General features: G+C 30.5%; 1 protein-coding gene across 2 annotated transcripts in view; it reads right to left on the reverse strand.

Annotated features, from left to right (window-relative positions):
- The window catches only part of LOC143194713 (uncharacterized), a 35,406-nt gene that overhangs the window by 9,205 nt on the left and 2,420 nt on the right, over positions 1–23,781 (reverse strand). Inside the window, exons 1-3 of one of the 2 annotated variants that reach the window (XM_076401360.1) lie at positions 12,037–12,377; positions 4,454–4,601; positions 3,073–3,312 (exon numbers count right to left, since the gene is read on the reverse strand). In XM_076401360.1, the coding sequence (XP_076257475.1) occupies positions 3,073–3,312; positions 4,454–4,601; positions 12,037–12,309 (661 nt within the window). In that variant the 5' untranslated portion in view covers positions 12,310–12,377. Of the gene's footprint in view, positions 1–3,072; positions 3,313–4,453; positions 4,602–12,036; positions 12,378–23,781 lie in introns of those variants that run through there. The other variant, XM_076401361.1, reaches the window with a different exon arrangement.

The raw sequence follows: 23,781 nt of genomic DNA on the forward strand, positions 1-23,781 counted from the left end.
AAGTGTTGTGCTACGAGCAGCTAAAATCAAAATAAAGTCACAATTATTGAGATCTACCATGTTATTGAGCCAACTTTCTAGGGGTATTTCAGAGATTTCACTCTCGTAAGCAAAAGGCATACACGATAGTTAGAAACAATTAAATTAAATATCATAAACTTAGGTTCCGCTTCTGTCATAATATGTTATCTAAGAATGATATAAACATACTATAACAGAGAACTACTAGATATAGTATAATTATTATATTTTAGGTTTTTTACTATTATATAATATAAAGAGCTCATAAGAAATGCTTTCACATCTTATTTAAATCACAAATAAAATAGATAAAATATAAAACATTAATTAGTAATAAGTTTAAGGACTAATTGATATACGATTATTTCATTACGATTTTACATGTACTATTCAGCAATTAAAAGAAAAATATGAATGGCTAATCCATTTGTAGAATTAATGCAGGTTTGTTTTATATACAATATTCAGTAAAATATATAAAATAGAGAAGAAAGATTTTTAAGAGAAATTTAATGAACATATTTGTAATTAAATAATAAGCAAATTGGATCGTTAATTATACATTGATAATAAAGTAAGAAGATGTACGATAAAAAGATTTATATAAGAAAAGGTAAGGAAAAGTTAAGTCAATGAACTAAAAATTAATTAATTCATTAGTAGTTTTATTTTTATACATTTTTCATACTACTTTCTAATATAGTAAATCAACGTAAAAATCTTGATAAATTATAAACGAGAAAATATTTTGTATTTTTATTTGATGAGAAAATATGTAGAATATTTTTCCAAAATTTACTGGACAAGTTAGATAGAAAGAGCTTTTAAAGATAAGATATAGACTATATAAAAGTATATAAAACTGTATGAAATAGTATATAATTAAATTTTTTTATATTAATTATTTAAATTTTATTTAAAAATTATAAATTTTATTATTTACATTTTTGAACTATTTTAATGACAACTTTCTCAATATTCGGAAGAATCTATAAGTAACCTCGAATATTTTTTTCCAAAAACATTTGATTGATTTATTTGAATTTTTCTAAATTACTTTGATTTCTACTTATTATTGCACATTTTTTCTTTTGGATGAAATTTTGTTGTGACGAGAAATAATTTAAATAGCTGATGACAAGTAGATCTCGATTAATAACAGATCAATTGAAAAGTCGCCGGCCTGACACATAGATGGCGCTACTAGAATTAAATCCATATGTTATTTAGTTAGCCCTAGCCCTCGAAAGATGCGTGTATAAATATTACAACTGTCGGATTATTACTTTATGAATAATAATATTTTGAGTGAAGCAACTTTTGTTATTGTGAAAAAAAAATGGATAAAAAGGAATTTTGCGTGTTGATAAAATATTGCTTTTTGAAGGGAAAAAATACAGATGAAGCAAAAACTTGACTTGATGCCAAGTTTCCGGACACTGCCCCAAGAAAATCAATCATCAAGGATTCGTATGCTAAGTTTAGACGTGGTGAAATGAGCACCAAAGACGGTGAACGCAGTGGAGGCCCAAAAGAGGTTGTTACCGACGAAAACATTTAAAAATCCACAAAATGACAATTGAAACTGAATGATATAACAGACACTCTAAAGATATCAACTGAACGTGTATATCATATCATTCACGAATATTTGGGTATGAGAAAGCTCTGTGCAAAGTGGGTGCAGCGCGAGGTTACTTTTTACCAAAAACTACGACGAGTTGATGATTCGGAGCAGTGTTTGAGGATGATCAAGCGTAATAAACTCGAGTTTTTGCATCGATATGTGACAATGGATGAAACATGGCTCTATCATTTCAGTCCGAAGTGCAATCGACAGTCATCCAAGTGAACTGCACACGGTGAACCCGCTCCAAAGCGTGGAAAAACGCAACAGTCGGCTGGCAATGGTATGGCGTCTGTATTTTGGGATGCGTATGGAATAATTATCATTGACTATCTTGAAAAAAAAAGGACCATCAACACTGACTATTATATAGCGTTATTGGGCCGTTTGAAAAAAGGCCGTATTTGAAGAAAAAGAAAGTGCTGCTTCACCAAGCCAATGCACCGTGTCAAAAATCCATGAATTGGAGAATACGCTCATCCACCGTATTCTCCAGATCTGGCCCCCAACGACTATTTTCTGTTCTCAGATGTCAAAAGAATGCTCGCTGGGAAAAAAATTTTCGTTGAATAAAGAAGTGATCGACGAAACTGAGGCCTGTTTTGAAGCAAAGGACAAATCGTACTACAAAAATGGTATAGAAAAGTTGGAGGGTCGCTATAATCAGTGTACCAACCTTGAAGGGAATTATGTTGAATAAAAAAAACTAATTTTGCAAAAAAATATGTTTTACTATGGTAGGCAATTGGTTTTATTGACATGTTATTTATTTTAATTCTAAAAAGAATAAACATAAGGATGCTTTAGATTAGTTTACATTGTCTAATGAGAGATGTATTATCAAGGTTTGGAAAATTGAAAGTTGACTCTATATCTTCAGTTCCTGATAAAGCTACTAGCAGAAAAATAATTTTTACGTTGAACGTTAATGTTTTAACATACAAACTATTTTTAAAAGATCATTTTAAAAAGTAATAGAATTTAGACGATTTCATTAAGAAAAAATGAGGAACATTATCTCAAAGTTTAAAACTAAATGTAAAATTAGAAATAACTGTAAAGTAGCATATATTTAGTAAAGTTTCAATTTGTTAGCAATTCAAGAATTATTCGAACAAAATGAGTAAAAGATTACACGTAAAATTAATGCATTTATTATCAACCTGTTGTAAAATATTGTATTAATAGTTCACGATTTTCATTAAAAAATAATAGTTTTCTCTAAACTTAGTTTTTATGCAACACTTTTAGAGTTATCACCCATCTGTTAGCAAGTGTGATGTTTTTCTTAACGAACTGCTTTAATAATAAAATCACAGCTGACAAATGTACCAAGTAATTAAAAAAATTATATCGAAGTTAGTTTTTAAGTTAGCTAATTAAGTAAGCGATTAATCCACACCTAATTTGTCTGTTGTACTCACCCACTCCATAATACTGATTCTGTTCCCGTTTTAGTGGCATCCATATCGGTTTTTTTGTTAAATTTAACCTACTATATTTACTCCAACCTAGAGTTTCTTGATAGGGACATTGTGGAGGGAAAACTGTATTGTCAATAACTGTGTAACAGTATTTTCCTTGTATATAACTCAATCCAGTCGGACAGGGATTGGTAATTGTTGCTTGTAATCTAGTGCAGTTTGGTTCAAAATTCCACATTGCTACAATCAAAATAGTAAGAGAATTATTGGATGTAAAGATATGTTTAATAAAATTATTCATTAAAGCAGTTAATGTAAATGCCATTAAAATCATTGATTATATTTGGAACTTGCATTTTGGTATTCGAAATAAAGGCACGTGAAATAGCTGAGATTAAAATTTATTGCAAGATCCTTTTTCGAGAAAATTTGCACGAAAAATTGAGGACAAAAATCACGTCATAAAGAATAATCATTGTCGTCAAGAAAAAAATAATGGATCAAGAGCGTTTATGAATTTCTAGACAAAATAAAAAAGTATGAAAGCTTTCTCAGTTATCAATCTAGCAGAGCAGGGATATGCCCACTGGAGTTCTAATGACACCCATGTTTCTCGACGTATCAATGGGGCATAATCTTAATTATAATTTTGAAACATTTACAGTTTTTTTATTATTTTAGTCGATTGGAGGAAACAAGATCATCTCTCCGAACCATATAAAAAAGTCAAGCCGATAAAAAAGGACTTTAATTGAAACTGGTAGTTTACTTGATCTGCAAAGACAGGTCTCGATGAGCTCTCGATAGCACCTAACCTGTAGTGGCTTACTGGATTTGAAATGAAATCCATGGTATGAAACTTCTTGTAGCCTCGGAATATTTTAGCCATTGAATTATTTTCGATAAAGGAATGTTTACGGTGGCAAATTATCCCTTGTGTATGAAGTGGATTAACATGCAGCCTCCAAAAGTTGAACTCTTTGACCATTATATTTAAATAAAAGAGCGAAAGAAGGCGGTAACATCTCCATAAAAATTGGATTTTACTGTATATCACTAGATAGATAAAACAGTTAATAGATAAAATAGATAAAATTTAATAAAACAAGTTTAAAAGTTAAAGCGTAGCTATTTCTGCTAAATTGCGAATTATGCATGGAAAAGCATTACTAAATAAATTCAAGTAGGACATAGGCTTGCAGAAATATTAAAACGTTGAGCTGTTATCCATAGATAAAGCACGAGAACACAAAATATACTTAACAAAATATTTCTAATTCTAACTAAATATAAATTAAAAAGTTTTATTTTTAAGTCAAAACATCATTTCATAAAATAATATAACAATTTCATCTTCTTCATGTCCGTGATAATGACTTACACCCATCATCTCCAAAGATACAAGTTCTCTTGATTATTTTGTAAGTTTCATTCAGGCACAACGGTGTTGACCATACTGATAATCCCAAGGGTTGCTCTGGCCACACAATATTAACTCCGTTGACGGTTTGATTGATTTGGTAACAAATCTGTAACAAATAGACAAATTAATCATTCTAGGATATCTAAGAAATTTTTAAAAAATCAACCTAAGTAAAGTGAATATGTATTTTTCAAAAACATGTCGGATAGGGAAATAATGCATTAGTGGAATTTACAAAATATAGATTTAAATATAATTTTATAACAAAACAAAAATAAGTCAGTAGTTAATTCAGCAACTATCCGATTACAACCGCGAGATCAGTTAAGAAAAAATCAAGAGGCAACAAAAAAACATGAGAATTATATTGAAGAACACTACACGATGAATGAAATGAATGTTCTACTAATATAGATGAACTAGAACTAAAGATAGGCTAGTAGCCTAAGTGGGCAGTAGTGAAGAACAAAAATGATAAAAGAAAGAAAGGGACCTAAATGAGACCTTCCCCGCTAGGGAGAAAATATAAAACACAAAAATGCAAGAAAATAAAATTCCTGTGCCGCCACCCATCAAAGTAAGCGACATTAAGGATTTCGAACTCTCTAAGACAAAATTATTCTTTAATCCTCCTAGTAAGATTATTTTTCATTATTTAATAAACAAACAGTACAAATATTAGTCCTAAATATACTACAGTCCTAAATGTCAATGTTATTGGAAACTGAAGTAAGAAAGTAAATAACAAAAAATTAAACAAAAATAAAATTTGAGTGGAATTTAAATTTTTTAAAAGGCTAACTGATTTTAAAAGACTGAAAGAAATAAAGACGTAAAGTCACTTACTATTATCCCTGTTTCTGTAATTACTATTTTTCTCCAGTGCATTTTTACGACTCAAAGACAACAACTGCAGTTAGTAAATATAGCTTCTCGATGACGATATCGTTCATTTCAGCTTCAAATTCACTATTTCGAAAACCAGTAACAACAACTAAGTTTTGATGAATGAAGATGAATTTGAATTTTGTTCTGATGAAGCGTAAAGTTTGGTTATTGATAGAGACTCAAACTTAAAATATGATATTTTACAACTAAAATTTTATTAATAGTAGATAGTTGAATGATATAAGTTGTATAATTTTATTGACCATTGATTTGAATTTGAGGTTTTAATACCCAAAATGATACATTCATTTCATCATTTTAATGATGCTTCATATGAAAACGATTGTATTGGTTCGGAAAATACTGAGAATTTTAAAAATTATCGTCTTGACACGATCTACTTATTGTCATTAATATAGCCGCTTTACAGCTATTAAGCACACTACCTGTTCGTAATTACCATTCGAATAATAGTTTTAATCATAGACCTTAATCCCAAAACCTAATAATACTAACCATTGATATTTTACACTTTCTGCGTTTAAAATTACCGTCCGTCTAGCGTACTTTCTAATCAGAAATCATATAATTCTAACAATTAACAATCCTACCAATAATTTCGAATGTTATAACTTAATTTTAATTTAATTCTATTATTAAAAAACTTTATGTTACTTAATGAGGGAATAATTATTAAAAATAAAAAATGTTTTATAGCTACTGCTGTAGTGTTATAATATTATGTTTGGGTATTCATAAGTTTTTAAATGTTATTAAAATAACAGTCGAGACAGTTAGTCATTCAATAGAATTTCAGATACCCTCTGTTCCCATGACATAAAAATATGTTAACATATTAACATTATTGTTTGACTTGAAAATATATTTGTAAAACATTTTTATAAACGTAACCATACTGCTTCAACATATCTCTATTGAGTAATTTTAATATTAATGACAGAGAACGACCTGGAGGTCCAAGAAATTTCCAAGACAGTGAATTTCAAATCTTATTGGGTGACGGCTCAAGCTCTCAAAGAACCTTCATATAGTTTAGCAGCTAAATAATTAACTATTTCCAGATAATTACATGCTATGGGAAAGATCCAAAAGGAGGACAGGATACTATCATAAAAATTGACTTGAAACGCCATTTTGAACCATTCCAACATTGCTCTTCCAATCCTTACTAGTTAAAAAAGAAGATTTTTCTCTAGCGTATGGTGACAGTCGATGAAAAATGGATCTACTGCGACAATATTAAGAGCAAAATATCATAGATCGTTACAGGAGAGCCATTAAAATCCACAGCGTAAGTTACTTGTTTGAATTTAATTGATTGATATTAATTGATTAACTAAACAAAAATATGTTATTGAAAAAAATTTTTCTGACATCTCAAATATTATTGGAAACAACTGTAACTAGAAAATCAAAGCAGTAATCCCTAAACTGCAGAATTCAAAGATCACTGCAAACTAAATCAGCTGCCATAAAATTAAATAATAATTTAGATAATGATTTTTGCTTCAAAGACACACATATTCTCTGCAATAACTAGGTTCTTGAAGGTTGTACTGCGACTTAGCATAACTAACTCGTGATTGTTATTCAACTTCTTAAAAAATAAACTGAAAAAGTATATTTCTGAAAAGGAAGTCATAGATCTTTTATCAGGACAATACACTGTCCCGGATTGTATTATCTGTCAAAATATTTTGAGCCAGTATGATTCACTTCAACAACTGGTAGTTCAACTTTTTGTCGAAGCCGTTGTCGAACCTCCATTAAAAGTAAAAAGATGTCCGCATTTTCAAGATGCGAAAGGATACGCATAGTAAATGAGCTTGTGAAAGAATATTCAAATCGTGCGGTTTAAGAATGGATGCAGGATGTATATTGAGAACGAGTATATATACAATTAAAATAAAACTTTCAAAAGTAGCACTATTCATTGTAGTCACTATATATTTTGTTAATAGACGCTATATAGTAGATTTAAAATTGAATAAGATTTTTTACACAACCTTTTTTTGCTTATAATTGTTATTTAATGTAACGTTAAACTCTAGTTATATAATTAAAGTTTCACGATATACATTATTTGTTCATTTTTCGTTAATAAATGGGTATTCCTCCTTGGATACAGACACGTGAACATGCCCCATAAAATGTCCACGGAAAAGCAGTCAAATTTTATATCAGGATAAATTTAAAGTTATTCTTGGAGTTTTACTTAATATACAGGGTGTACGGGTAATAATATGTAGAGAAAAAAATTAATCCATTAATAAATAAAAAGAAAATCCTGGACATTATTTGCAATTTGTCTAATGTTCGCTATAGGGCGCAGCAGCCCGGTAGGCGGCGACCCATCAGAAAATATTTTCATGGTTTTTCGTTTTTTTTAAAGAAATTCAAAAATATTTGTATTTTCAAAGAGTTGGCAAGAAAAAATATATATTTTTCCAATTACAAGTTTAAAAAGTTATCTTAGGTGTGTAATAAGTAAGGTTTGATGTCAAGATATTGATTAAATATTGATAATATAATATTGAATAAGATACTGTAGCCTGAACCCGATTACTTCCCGATAGTACGTGTGAAGCAAACTGTAGCTCCTCTAGAGTTCTGTCCGGTAACTCAGGTGCGCGTTGTTTTAATCAATGCCTAATGAAAAAGAACCCGGGGTCTTCCTCTACGATTTAAACTGGAATTAGTTGGAATGGTGCTTCTTGTAGATTACTAAAAGTCGCATGCAAGAACGACATATTTTCTCATATTTAGTGGCCATTCTTAACCCAAAAACCTTACTGCAATTCATTATCTTGCCTTTATTTTTTTTTTCTGGAAATAATAAATTAATTTATGAATAGTTTATACAAAAATCTTGGATATGACGGAAATGGATTTTTTAAAAACTCGAACAAAATCTAAAATGCTGGAAGATTTACACAAATTTGGTTAGATATTTCTAAACTGTAAAAAACTTACCAGAACTTTACGGTAGGTTTTGTCTATAACAATATAGACTACGTTCAACAAGTTTAGAAGCGTTGCAAAAAAGCGCGACCAGCTAAGATAAGTGGTGTTTTTATGTTATTTAGTGACAAATAGTCTGCTCAATAATTTAATAAAATATACTAATATTTAAAAGTTATAAATTCAGTTTTTAGGTAATTTTGTCCTTGGTACTTCTGTGCCGTGGATTAACCGTACACTCAACGATATGTGATATATAAACATATAGCTCAGTGAAACCTTGTTGAAAATCGGATGGGTTATTTGCCACATCATTTAGTTCAATAATGTCGTTCAATAATGAATAACAATAGAAGTCATCTCAATCGCATCGATAACAAAATTGGGTAGGTAATTCGGGCCACCATATGAGAGACAATCTCCAAAATATAAAAATTACAGAAGATTAATACCCCATGAGGTATAGTAAATCCATTTATCAAAGAATACTGGAAATTGACATCAATATACTCACTAACAATAAAATAAAAAATACATGCTTATTTTCATTCAGTTCACAGTAATTGTAAAATATAATGGGAGCCACAATTTAAATATAAAAATAATAAATAATAATAATAATAATATATAATGAAAAGTGAAAGATATATTCAAGCTGTTAATATTTTATGTAACTTTAATTAAAAGAATCGCTTTGGAAATAATCTACTTAAACTCATTAAATTAATCACTTAATAATCATTTTTTAACAACCAATTTCCGGCAGACCGGAAATAAAAGTTTGGAAGGATTTTTAATGTGCGCTTTTACTTATTTTATTGGCTCTATATAGGTTTAATTTTTATTTTAAAATATTCTTAGAATTATGTTATGCTTCTAATTACTTAACTATTAAAATTGTGTATTTTGTCACTGGCACAAAGTTGGGATGTAGATGAGGACGATATAATGATAGTGGAGTATTTTACTACTATCGTTAAAGCTTATATTATGTAACATATTCACATTACAGCAAAACTTATAATTAATTTATGATTTTCTTTTCTTGCAGATTTTTCTCGTAAAGCGACTCAAATCTTCTCCTCTCCTCCTTCGAGGAGATGATTTTAATGTCTATAAAAACTCTCAAAAAATCATTTCAAATTAGCACGGTACTTATTCGTTTCTCAAGTTAGCTACTCCTTCTCCAGCTTCTTCTTTATAATAATATAATGACTGTGTTTTTAACAAATTTTATTCAACAACATTTTCAGATCAGTCAATATGTTGTCTTGAAACCTAAAACTTCATATAAACTTTTTTTCAACTAATATTTGCACACTGAAATCACAGAATTCTTTCGTATTAAACGAATACAGCGAATATTAACACCTTCAATAACAGTAAGTACAAAATCTGAGTCAAGCCGTTATTAGTAACTTACAAAAAATATAATAGCAGTAATATTATGCAAGTGAATCTTTAAAATTTTGAAGACCTTTATAATAAAGGACGTGGATATACTTGGATGTATGTTTGAAATTGTAATATTTCTGAGTATCAATGTAAAATCCTATAAGGAATACTCATCCGATAAATACCTTCTGGTAGTTGGACATTGGTCAGTCCAATAGGTTTAATCAGTAGGCTTAACTCTTAAAGCTGAAGACTATATCTCAGAGCCTACGTTAAACATTAGGTGCAGAAACTTCAGAACCCAAGACGTTGGTGTGACTAAAATCCATATTAATAAAATATTTATATAAAAATGTTTATGCACTACTGAGTATTCATTGTGACGCTATTCATATGTATGTACTTAATAATGGTCTTAGAGCAAACGAGGCTTCAGAGTTTGGCTAAGAATTTTGCCTTCTTAACTTTAGAATATCTGCGAATTCAATTTATGGCCATTCTAATAATGGCCAAATAGACTCTGAAGATAACGGGTTTGTAGGCAGCCGCATCACCTATTGTGTTTAAGCATCCGAACTTTCCAAAAATTGCAGTGATCAAAGTAAGAAGATCCCACTTAGATCACTCTTCCCTCCGTAGAAATATCAATAAGTCAGGATGCAGAAAGAGATGCTTGATCTAAACTTATTAGCAAACACTGGGAACCCGAGAGAGCAGCATCATAGATAAAATATAAATTATCCGTCTAATCAACAAGCAATAAAATAATTATTATGACATAGCACATAATTCTTATCAACAGTACAATACTTTTCTCCGAAGTTTTCTCAACCATACGGAATCCTGACAAATATGTAGAAATTTCAAAAAGGGATTATCGTTAGTAATCCAGATCATCAGTTGATCAAATCAGTCATCGTTTTAACCTCTCATCAGAAATATATTACCGCGTTTAGCTATTCGAAATTTAATCTCAATCATAATTCCTCACCAATTTGTAGCTATTTATATCTATAATTTATTTCATGATTTTTTATCTTCAATGCAAGTTGCATACTTTATTTTGAATATTTAAAGATAAGCATTCATGAATTAGGCACTTCAACAGATTTTAGGTAAAAATTGTCGTTCTAATTTTATTATTTTTTAGTAATTTTATTAGTCGGTGGCATCATACAAGCCTTGCATTTGAAAAAAATCTAGACACGTCGATTTTTTCGAATCTAGATACTTGATGGGCTTACAATTCTAACGAAATTATTTCTTATTCATATCGATCAATCACTTTTATTAATTTATGAAACGGTAAATCCATTGGTTCAATAAACATAGCAGGTCAATTGAAAAATCCCCAGCCTGACACATAGACGGCGCTACTATAATTAAATGCATATGTTTTTTAGTTAGCCCTAACCTTCAAAAGTTGCGTGTTTAAATTTGACAGCTTTCGAATCATTAGTTTGTGAATTATGAAGCAACTTTTGTTATTGTGAAAAAAAGAATTAGGCGTGTTGATAAAATATTGTGTTTTGAAGGGAAAAATACAGTTGAAGCAAAAACTTGGCTTGAGTTTTCGGACACTGTCCCAGGAAAATCAACTATCATCCCAAAAGGACCATCAACAGCGACTATTACTTAGCGTTACTGGACCGTTCAAAGGACGAAATCGTCGAAAAAAAAACGGCCGCATTTGAAGAATAAGAAAGTGCTGCTTCATCGACTATTTCGTGTTCTCAGATCTTAAAAATATACTCGCTGAGAAGAAATGTTCGCCCTTGAAGGGAATTGAAGGAATCGCATTAAAGAGAATTATGTTGAATAAAAAAAAATAATTTTGGCAAAAAAATGTGTTTTACTATGGTAGGACGGGAACCTTTCAATTGACCTGTTATACCATAAATGTTACAGTTTTAGTACTAAAATATGTTACCAATCTCTGTAAAAGTAATTTTTTTATCTGAGGCAATATTTCATGTTTTTCAATACTTTCTTTTGTGAAATTTTGTGCAGTCCATTTTGTTCCTTCTTCAACCTCATCTCTTATATATTTACCGATTGCCAATTGATTAAATCCTGATATCTATTATATTATATACTTATTTAATTGTCATACTCCGATGTTTCCATCATGTATGTTGAAAACTTTTACTTTCTATAAAACATTTTTTCAATCATCTTAACTATAATAAATATGACTGAGATATTTTTAGAGTGTACATAATTGCTTTGTAATATTATTTTAGATATATTTAGAATTTTCCTCCGTTACAACTCACCTGAGGATATGTTGTTGTTTCAATGATATCAGTAATCCCGGATGTATCGGAATAGTCTTCTTCCGATGAGCTACTTTCCAAAATAATATCGCTAAGCTTAAACCCCTCGAATGGGGGTCTAGATGGCCTGGTATATTTACCCAAAAACTGTGGATATTTCTGTAATAACATACTAAAATTGGACGGCCTAGGTCTGTATCCGCGATCGATACATTCAGTCCACAACAACTGATAAAAAAACAACAGCACGAGAGAGAGCAAACAGTATGACATGGTACTTGTGCGTGGTAAGTATCACGAAAAGTACCGGACTGGCATCATCATCAACACTCCACGCAACTAACCAGTCAAATCCCTATCGATAGATAAACAACGAAGAATCGTTGGATATTTATGCAGATTAAACGTATATGGAAGATAAATTTATTTGTAAACGCTTATTAATTAATTCCTTGGTAAAGAGCAATATTGTGCTAACGAGAAGGGAATCGTGTTTGTTTTAGCGATACGGGTTTAATTATCGGCTATATCTCAAAAAGAATTACGACGACATAGCGTATGGATTGTTCAATTATGTTGATTGCAGTGTCACATTTTTTCATTGATACGTTATTGACAGACTGTCTCCCCAGATCCTAAATCGCTACAACGGGTAACAGGTATTATTTTCGAGTCTTATTACCGATACATCGAGTAAACCGCTCAATTAATAATTTGTAAGATATATTTAATAAAAAAATTGAATCGACTTCAGAAAATGAATAAGGAATTAACTAAAAATTAAAAAATAATTAAACTTAGATTTTCAACACAAAAAAATAATAATCAAAACCTTCAAAAAACAAAAACCTTATATAACATATCTTCTACACGTATTTTATTGTCTATTCAAAGTTTATTTATATATGCGTCATCGAAATATGGAACGTCAAAACGTCGCAATGTTGCCGCATCAACTCTGAGTTTTAGTTCAGTTTGGCTTTGACATAGAACCAAATTCTTATTTAAATAAAAATACTGTTTTCAAATATAATTTATTTTAATATGAAACAATGCATGTATTATCGAAAGACTTAAAACTACAGTTAATAACACAGGTATCATAGTCTTTAGGTTAGAGTTGTTTTATTATATTTACATTGAACTCTTTTCAATACCGCCCATGAGGTAGAGTTCTAGGCACATATTTTTAAGTAGTGGTATCTGTCTGGCTCTCGACCAGCATGTTTATTATAATAATTCTTTGCAACTCGATTGTATTAAATATATAGTGATAGGAAGTTATAAAACTATGTGGCCATATTGTTGAGCCATCTGATCTACTGTATATCTTTTTTGGGCTTATTTCTAAAAAAAGTAAACTGTAAAAAATGCAATGAAATATTTCATTTACACCTAGTAACAATTTAAAGTAGTTCGGGTTTTAGCGTAGACTCTTCAAAACTCAATTCATGTTTTGAAAGCCATTTCTTCTGTAATGAAAGATTTTGTTGATCCTATTGTTGGAATTTTTTCCACCAGTGTGCTACGATATGGTGCACTGTCCAAAATAATAACTGATGGTTCCTCCAGGTTTATTAACAATTGATTTCTTCGTGGTAACCATTTTTATTTCCTGCATGAATAACAATATATCTGCAATTATTAATAAATATTATGATCAATAAAACCAAATCAAATGCTATTATAACTTTTACCTTTTTACATCAATTTTTGTTGACTTTACACCTTTTTTACTGTCTTGCCAAGAGTACCCAATGAACCATTTTGAAATATTCAATTTTCATCAAGATACACAAATTCTATTAGTTTATCTTCTTTGGTCTTATTGTATGTTTTTAAAAATTGAATTATTTTAAGACAATGTCTGGAAGTTCCATTAGACCTCTTCGAGGGTTTTCTTTACATTATTTAAATCATATGCCCTGCAAGAGTGTATGAACTGCAGTCCTGCAACATAGTACTAGCTGCATGTCCTTAACTCTTTTATCTTTACATTCCAGACTAATAATTTTCTCTGAAATAATTTTATTAAATTGTGTTTATATCGATAAAATGGTTTGTTTACTCACTATTCTTGTACATTTCGTATATTTAACTCGAATTGAGTCAATATCAAGATGGTTTTCTTGGTTTAATGTAACTTATTGTTCTTCATTTTGTAAACGACTTTATCCACAATACCTATACTAATATTCAGGTCAGCAGCACCACGCTAAAAACATTTTCAATAAAATTGCAGCAACTTATACTATTTAATATCATCAATAATTATCTCTGATTGGACGGTGTACGGCTGTCAGACGCGTGCAAAATTCTTGAAAACTATAGTGATAAGAGGTTTCAACCCTTACCTATAAATTATTGTAGCTATATAATTAACTGTCGTTTTTAGATATACTATAATATTAAAGTAAATTATAATTGATAACATTTTTGTTCAATTATTTTATATAACAAACTTTTTTGAAGTATTCTTTTTCTAGAATCTTCTTTGTATTTCAAGCCAAACTGGACAAAACCTCAGAGTTGATGCGGCAACATTGCGACTTTTTGACCTCACAAATATTGATGCCGCATATATAATAAAACTTTTAATAGACTATATATTCTACTACAAACACACAATTTAGCTTAATACCTACCTAAATCTATATATCTTTTTATAATACTATTTTAACTACTACCAACTGAACACTTTCAAGTCGGTTCCGAACCCAAACAGTTATATTAATTTAAAGTCGTTTTGTTCTTAATTTAGTTTTGTGTATATGTCACAAAATTATACCATTATTTTTGTATTGTGTAGCCTCGATACCGCCTTCAAAGTGTTCAGTTAGTAGTAATTAAAATAATATTGTAAATAGATAAAGAGGTTTAGATAATTATCAAGCTAAATTGTGTGCATATAGTAGAATATAAAATACGTGTAGTAGATAAGTCAAATAAGGTTTTATTTAGTTATTACAACGATTATTATGTACATGTTTTATTTTAAACCTTTTTTTGTGTTATTATTTTTATATTTGTTAATATTATTTTTACTCTTCGTTATTCCACAATCTGCCCTATATGAAATAAGTATTTCTTATGTCTATATTATATCTACATGGCATATAGAAAATCACTTCATTAAGCGATCTCCTTATAAAATATTATTTTAATTAATTAGTCTTATTCTAAAGCTTATTCTAAAGTCTATATATGTCCAGTAACCAGATCAGGTGGTGTTAAACGTTTTAGTCTACGCACTTCACTATCACGTCGCATATTTAGCTAGTTAGCGAGTATGTTGGGATGCACTGACACTCTTTCGAAGTACTTCACACAAACACGTTGAATTACACTCGTTATAGGTTCAAGAGGAATATCGCGTTATTTGTATCACTTTATTTGAAATATAGTGGGGAGCATCAACAATGGCACGCAACACCTTATTCTGGAACCGTTAAATGATGGATATATTAGATTTGCTACCCCATAGTTGGATTCCGTGTGACCAAATAGGCTTGAGTATAGACTTTTATATATTTGAGTAACTTTATGTATAGTTTCTCGAAAAGTTTCGAGATTATCGGTAATAAACTTATAGGCCGGTAGCAGGTCACCTCTTCTAGTATTTTTCCTGGTTTAAGAATCATTAATATCTTAGCTACTTTCGAGATGTTAGGTAAGTAATTAATTCGTAGCATAGCATTAAATATAAATGTTAATAATTCCATACCATTTTCTGATGGTTGTCTTAAAATTTTGCCAGTAATTAAGTGATAACCAGGAGCTTTTTTAATATTAATCTCTCTCATTATTGATTGTTTAACCTTTTTATCCGTTAATTTCTCGTGAGGTAAGTTCATTTGAAATGGCCAATCTAGAAAGCTAGTAATTTTATTTTAGTCATCTTTATGTAGCTGAGACTGGAAAGGTTTAAAAACATTTTTTAAGTGTTTTAAGAAAATGTCGGCCTTCCTTTTATTGCTTCTAGTTCAATTATTTTCGTTTGTTTTAATAGGTTATGCTGCTGGGGTCTTTTAAACTTTTTTCTTGCTTTACACAACGAATAGTCGGTAGCCTCAGTTGGTTTCAAATTCTGTAGATATTGAATGCCTTGGTTTTGTTCATTTTGGATTAGTTTTTTCAGCTCTTTTATTGCCCTATTAAATTTTCTTTTATTCTCTTCAGTCCTTTGCTGTTGCCAATTCCGTCGTAACTTTCTTTTTCTGCTATCTTTTTCTGTATTGTACATGATATATGTGTATTTTTTCTTGGAAATATTTCACTGTTAGAAGCCGCGGAATATGCTGCCTCCTGTATGTTTTTTGTAATGTTTATTGCTGCTATTTCTATATCCATTTCAGTTTGTAACGGTAAGTTTAGGGAGATGTTTTGTTCTAAGTATTCTCTAAATAAGGACCAGTTAGTTCTATTATTGCACAGAGAAAAGGGTTTATCTTCGAAGGTAATTTTTGAAGAGTGTTACTATTATTAGTGAATGATCAAAAGACAGGTCGAAACATGATTCTGCATGACACTTTTGGTATCAATATTTTTTGTAATACAGAAATCTATCATATCTGGTTTTTTATTTCTGTCTGAAGGCCAATATGTTGGTTCACCAGTAGAGATATGTTGTAAATTATCTTTCTTTATTGCTTTTAGCAGTTCTCTACCTTTTGAGGTTATTATTCTTGAACCCCACATTAAATGTTTTGCATTGTAATCTCCTCCGGCTATAAATCTGTTACCTAGCGTACCGAAGAATCCTTGAAAGTGTTATGCCTTGTTGTTATGTTTGGGTGGGCAATAAATCGCGGATATTGTTAATGGTCCATGGACTTCCTCTATGGTTATACTGGTGGCTTGCAGGTAGTCTTTGCGAAATTTTTCTTTTTCGAAATGCTTTATATCATCTCGAATGATTATGGCTGTACCTCCATGTGCTTTATCATCAGGGTGATTTGTATGATAAAGTTTATATTTGGGAATTTTCAAATAATGTTTGTCCGTAAAATGTGTTTCGTAAACCATAACATTTTTAGTTCCCTGGCGTGTTGTTGGAGCCCATTGGCATTCCAGACGGCGATTTTGTAGCTAATGATTTCAGGCATTAGGCAAGTTTGCTGACGACAGTTGTGAGTAGACCAAGCATCGTACTTATTTGATCCATTAGTTTGGCCATCATGTTTTCTAATCTAGAGATGTTGCTGCTAGTTTCAGTAGGTTGTGATGTGGTTTCTCGATTTTTTGTTGAACCATTTTCAACCACTTGTGCGTAAGTTATGTCTGGTTGACTTGGTCTGGTGGGTAGACTGGTAGGTGTGGTTTGTTTTTGTTGCTGTTGATACCTTTTTTCTCGTAAGACAGGATAGAGTTTCTGCTATAGTTGTTTGTGAACTGCGCAACCCTTGTAGTTCGCTGCATGATTTCCGTTACAATTAGCACATTTCACTTTATCATCGCAGACTTTACGAGTACAATCTCCTGTTTTTTTGTTTTCCTGCACATTATACGCATTTAAATGATTTGCGACAATAAGTTTTTGTGTGCCCGTGCGCTTGACGTCTCGTGCATTGTCGTATAATTCTTTTTATATGTGGCGGTTCGCATTTAATTATATTATTTTCTAATTTGGTGATTTCATACACCGCCTTATTCAAATCAATTTAGAACATTACGACCTCGTGTTCTTGTTCAGCTAGGGTTACCTTGATGGTATTAAAATCCGTCCCGTGATGTAATCCTTTTAACACAAATTTAAGTGTTCCCTCAAATTTTGGCCTGAATGTATGGTACTGGGTGTTTCTTTCGTCTAACTCTTTCACTAGAACCTTAAATTGCCCCGCTTTTTGGTTTCCATCCGATGGTTTTCAATAGGTCATGGATGTGTTCTATCACTCCTACCTTATAGAATGTTATTGGTGGTGGTTTGAGAACAACTTTTTCAGGGCTTGGTTGTATATTCTCTTCAATTTCTTCCGATAGGTCGCTAAAGTTGTTTTTTGTCTCTATTTTTTTCTGGAACCATTAGTCACTAATCCTTGTTTGTCTCCTCGCGATTGCTTCTTTTGGGCTTCTCAATCGCTTTTTGTCAATGACTGTAGTCCATTCCGTTTGTGGGTTTTGCGTTATTGCTGACTGAATAAAATACTAGGTTTTTTTTAAAGAAAGGTATCTTTCTAGAGCTTAGAGGGTATTGAAAATACGTCTTCACCCTACGAAGGTTGGAACCGGACTGTGTTAGAAATCTAAGTTTCATTATTTTTAGTGAGTTCCGTATTTATTTTTTTGAAGTCTGTTTCCTTCCTTCCATCAGATTCTGGCTTGGTTCCAACGGGGCCATCTCGGAAGTGCACTCTTTGAAATACAAAAAGGATTTTGAATATCGGTCCACAATTAACGGAGAAATCTGCGCACATACATTAAAAATATATATTTATATTCGAACATAGAATCTCCTCCTTTTTCGAAGTTGGTTAAAGATAAGAGTAAGATATTTTAAGAATCCCATGTTGTATTATGTCAAGACCCTGATGGAATGAAAGTTGTGACTGAGAACCCAAAGAATAACTCAAGAGCATTTTGTCAATTTAAATTTTTTAACATGACATTATCGTCAATCTATAAGAATGATCAGCAAAAATACGTCCGTCCCTTAATTTCTGGATACTATTTTTTCTTAAAATACAAACACATGAAGAAACTCATATGTTAACATGCCCCAGGGACGTTATAATTTTATAAGATTTTATTTATAAAGACGCGACGCTACCTTGTTTTTATTCAGCTGGTTTTATGATTTTTTTAAGCAGCTCAACCTGAGTTTCACCAAATGGTCAATTTGTTCGTAGAGTATTCCAGTTTTTTTTCATTTCCATGTGTTATTTATTAAATCTTCATTTATTATTATCTGTTTATTTATTTGTTTATCTACTTTTTAAAATAGTATCTATTTATCGTTACCTATTTTATTTTCCTCCATTTTATTATTTACTACTTCTTATCCACTACACTGCATTAAATGTTAATGCGTAAACTTGATTTAAAATATGAACATTCCCAATGAATACTTTGTATAAAGAAGGTTATTTTGAATCGATAATATACAGCAATCTAAAAGACTTGCCATACCAAATATATACAGTTCATCTCTTTATCTAATCCTTATTTGATCCCATATTTCCCATTAATAATCAGTTGCAGCCAATTAGTTTCCATAGTTTTACTGTTTAATATCGTTATTAACCACATTAATTAACGACTTACCTGTTAACAAAGCAGTCGCGAGTCTACTGTACAAATATGACGAATATTTTTTTATATTGAAGTATTTTTTGGTTTCTGAAATATTTGTAGGAGTCCAAGGAAGGTATATATGGTGAGAAAATATTGAAATGTATTCCAGAATTTAATTGTATTCTTGTATGTTCAATTGGAATGTTTTTCCACGCAATGTGTCACTGTCATCAACTGCTCGACTGTTACTATCAACATTTTTGTCATAAAGTAATTTTTGTTGTCAAATATTTACGTCTGTGTTCGGATATTTATTTTGTTACTAAAAATATTGAATACTAATTCTATAACGATTGATACATCGATTCTCTAATGTGAGAAATAATTAAATATATGTTAAATACAATATAACTATGTGTTAACGCTGATTTCGAAACGTATTCTATGACAGTCGAGTTTATATTCACCAAGAATGGAGTTGAAATATGTAGTGGCTTTTTACGGTAAAGCACACTTAGTATATTTATTTCACAGTAGTTTTTATTTAGTCACAAATTTAGTGCGACCGAACTTTATTTACATTTATTGTTAACAATGCCAAGGAGACTATCTGAATAAGGTCGTCGAAGAAAATCAAATATGCGACGAGATACCTAGCGTGCTAACCGCGCTGATGACCAGCGAGAGCCAGAAAATGATAATAGTCGTATTGGTATATACCGGTTGCGTTCGAGAGTGACTAGAAGTAGAGTAAATTGACTTAGAATGCAACGAGTCCGTGCTCATCAAACACAACAACACTGTGCCTGATACAATGAAATGGAACGATTCCCCAGACACAGTGATCCTGCGATCCAGGAACGAGCAACATTTCACTATGATCCGGCAACAGATTATGCTGCCAACATATGAGTTATAATTGGGTAAATGGCAATTCCTTGCCAATATAGTAGGACATCTATTGGTGAGTATATTAGGTCATTTATTAGGAGCACTATTACCGCCATCAGATACAGATCATTAATTCGTACAAGTTCAAATTATATATCAATAACTACAACTATTTCTTTATCAAACCAACGATTTAGTCAAAATATTCAGAATAACATTGAATTCAATGCCATCAGGCAGCCATAATATCATCATCAGACGTGAGACACCTATCGGTTGAAGGTTTAATTCACCGACAATATTATTGGAAGAAATGTTCAATGCCCACTACATCTAAGTGGTACCAAGTTCAGTGAGCTATCTAGTTATTTATATAGTAGGCCTACAGTTTTACGCAGATTCCAAACCACGAATTTAGGTTACTTAATTCTCTTATTGATATTAATCTTTGAAATATATCCCTATTCTCAAAGTTGACCAACTAACCAATGAGCAAAATAAAAAAAAATAAGAAGGCTTATGGTAGAATGTATTACACTCTTTTTTATAAAATATTACAAGAAGTTACATTCAGAATGAGATTTGTATGATGTCCTTATAACGAGTGTGAAATGAGCAAAATATTATTTCAGTGCTAAATACTAAAATTTGTCAGACCTAGGAAATAAAAATTATTTTCAACGAGACTTTCCATATTTATCTATCGAATTAGTTTTTTAGATTTATAAATAAAAAAGTTTATAAATACCAAACTTACCGTATATGGTATCGAACTGATTTGTACTCGTGCCTTAACTTGTAGAATTTTGTCGTGACGACGACAAAAATGTGTCTAGTTGCAGTAGATATTTTCTTCGTCAAAAGCGGAACGTTTTTCTGTTACAGTTGAAGTGGTCCAACAGATACACATATAATTGAATTGTTGTTTTTACAAGATAATCGATGTTAATTACATTGAGTTCATATCAAAATACTTCATATCTTCATAAACATGATTTTGTTCACATACATTTTCAACATCGAACGGACAGAACTGGTTTTAACCATTTTTGGTACAGTTTCACCTAGAAATATCCACTTCCTCAAATTGTTTCTAATCCCTGATTTCCAATATTAAATATATATAAATTAAATATCAACAACCAACGCTAATAATATTATGAATGAATATTAACATTATCATTGCTATGAGTTTGTGCTTATTATTATTTACGTCATTAATATCCAAATGAGTTGACCAAATATTCTATAATTTTATAGAGAACTACAGTTCCATATCGTCTCACGTACTTTCATTCTTCAAATATTGATGTAATTACTAATATTTACTGCTGCAACATGTTGCTCGTATGTGCGACTTAGATCTTAATCTCTAAAATACTATCATCTAATATGATCTTTTAGTTGAAGTTGTTAGGCATTATCCATGATTGAGAATTACCTAACACCTGTATGAAATGGATGTAATATTATTTTGATTTGACATCAAGATACGAGCTTGGTTTGTAGTGTCCTAGTGTTCTTTTGTATAACATATAAAATAGGTTTTAAACCAATAACATAAAATATTCCTATTTTAGAAAGTAACATCCTAAAATATATATTCTAAACATGATTTACTTACTATCCTCCATTCAAGAGTTCCTAAGTTAGTTTCTATTAAAAAATTCGGTTTCTATTAACAAAACCTACATACAAGATTACATCGAAAACAAAATAAATAAACATATTTTATACGCTTTTTTAATTTTGTTAAAATTACGTTAGTATCTAGTAACCCTTCATATTACAAAATTAATTTTGAACTGTAACAAATATTCCACCATGCCATTGCGTCATCAAATAGTTACTTAATTTCAGTAACTGATCGAAATAATTTATAAAATTTCTATCAACTGTGTTTTTTAATATTGATTAAAAAATGCTTCGTTCCACTTTCCTGTCATATATTCGTTATATCGCACTAATGAGACGATATGTTTATGAAAAAACTGAATAATGTGATGAGTGAGATATCTAAACCTAGCCGTTTGGAATACATTAAAACAAAAATAAGTATCGTTTTGTATCGCCATTCAATAAGTGGACACTTTTTGTTGTAAAATAAAATAGTTTTTAAAGTAACACAAACGTTTATCTTGTTTTTAAGATCATAACTGACGCAGTAGATATGATTCCAAGAAGGTTATATATCTGTTCTCATTCGAATTAACTGAATTAACCGGAATTATCCTGAATCGGAAATTAATTAATCAATTATATTCGGGCAATAAAGCATACACTTTAATTATCATAGCATGAATTTGTTTAATAAATAATATAAAACCAATTCAATGTATGAGTTATATGTCATTGTTAATAAAAATGTTTCTAATAGATGGTATCTGTACGTGTCAAAACATCCTAAAAGTACGTCCTAAAGTAAACCACTACCAAAATTGAAAACGCTATTATATTAAATATGAACTGATCTACTCTGACTTATTTTCTTACAAATTATTATGTAATTTACACTAAGAACTTAGTTTAACAATAACAATTACTTGGGGAAGAAACCTACAGAAAAATGAAAACCAAATCAAACTTACTTCCTTGTTAAACTAATATTTATTATTTTATTAACTAAAAACATTAAATGTTTTATGTGTTTTTATAATAGCTGCAGGGAAGGTTTAATTATATTTTAATGTCATTGTTAATTGTGTAATGTTAATTATTGTAATTTTTTACTTTTCTAATGAATAGATAATCGGTGGAGCTGTGGCACCCAAAAGGATACACAATCCTTTTAGGTGTGTGTCAATAATTTAATTAAAAAATAAAATGAGAACAGTTCTCCATATAATTAGAAGAAAATATAAACTATAATTATGTTGTTTTAATTAGTTTACGCAGTAAAGTTTCTTTTAATATTTGTTGCTCTTATAAATATTTGGAGAAAATACGTTATCTCGAGAGGAACCTATTAGTCTCCCTTTTACCAACGAGGGTTTATCTGTTGAACTGGACCTACAGTTAACCTAAGCTCCAAATCACGGTTCTCGGCACTAAGCCTAAAGAATACTGACTGGTGAGTGACCAACTTTTTTTTACCGGTTTTACCCAGCCTGGTTACTGGCGTGATCATTTTCCGCTGCTGCCTAAGGACAATCGCAAGTATTAAACAATCACAAACATAAATTTGCGACCATAGAACTGCAAGATACAAACCCGCGACTATCACAACAATAGAAGGACTGTAGTGTCGCCTTTACCATCGCGCCAACCAAGCCGGCAGTTCATTTCTATTTTCATTTAGTTTGCCGATATATATAATTTCTAAAATATATACAACTACTGAAAAGACTACAAAAGGATCAGTTGGTAGTAGTTAAAATAATATTGTAAATAAATAAATAGGTTTAGCTAGATATTAAGTTAAATTGTGTGTATATACTAGAATATAAAATACGTGTAGTAAATAGGTTAAATAAGATTTTTGTTTATTTTTATTTAGTTATTACAACGATTATTATATACATATTTTATTTTAAAAAATTTTTGTTGTGTTAAAAATCTATGTTTGATTACTTTTTATTTTTTAATGAGTTCCTTAATTATTTTTTGAAGCCAATATTCAATTTC

This window comes from Rhynchophorus ferrugineus, unplaced genomic scaffold (assembly GCF_030347505.1).
Source record: "Rhynchophorus ferrugineus isolate W39M unplaced genomic scaffold, kcgeb_rfMv2 rfM4, whole genome shotgun sequence".
NCBI lineage: Eukaryota > Metazoa > Arthropoda > Insecta > Coleoptera > Curculionidae > Rhynchophorus > Rhynchophorus ferrugineus.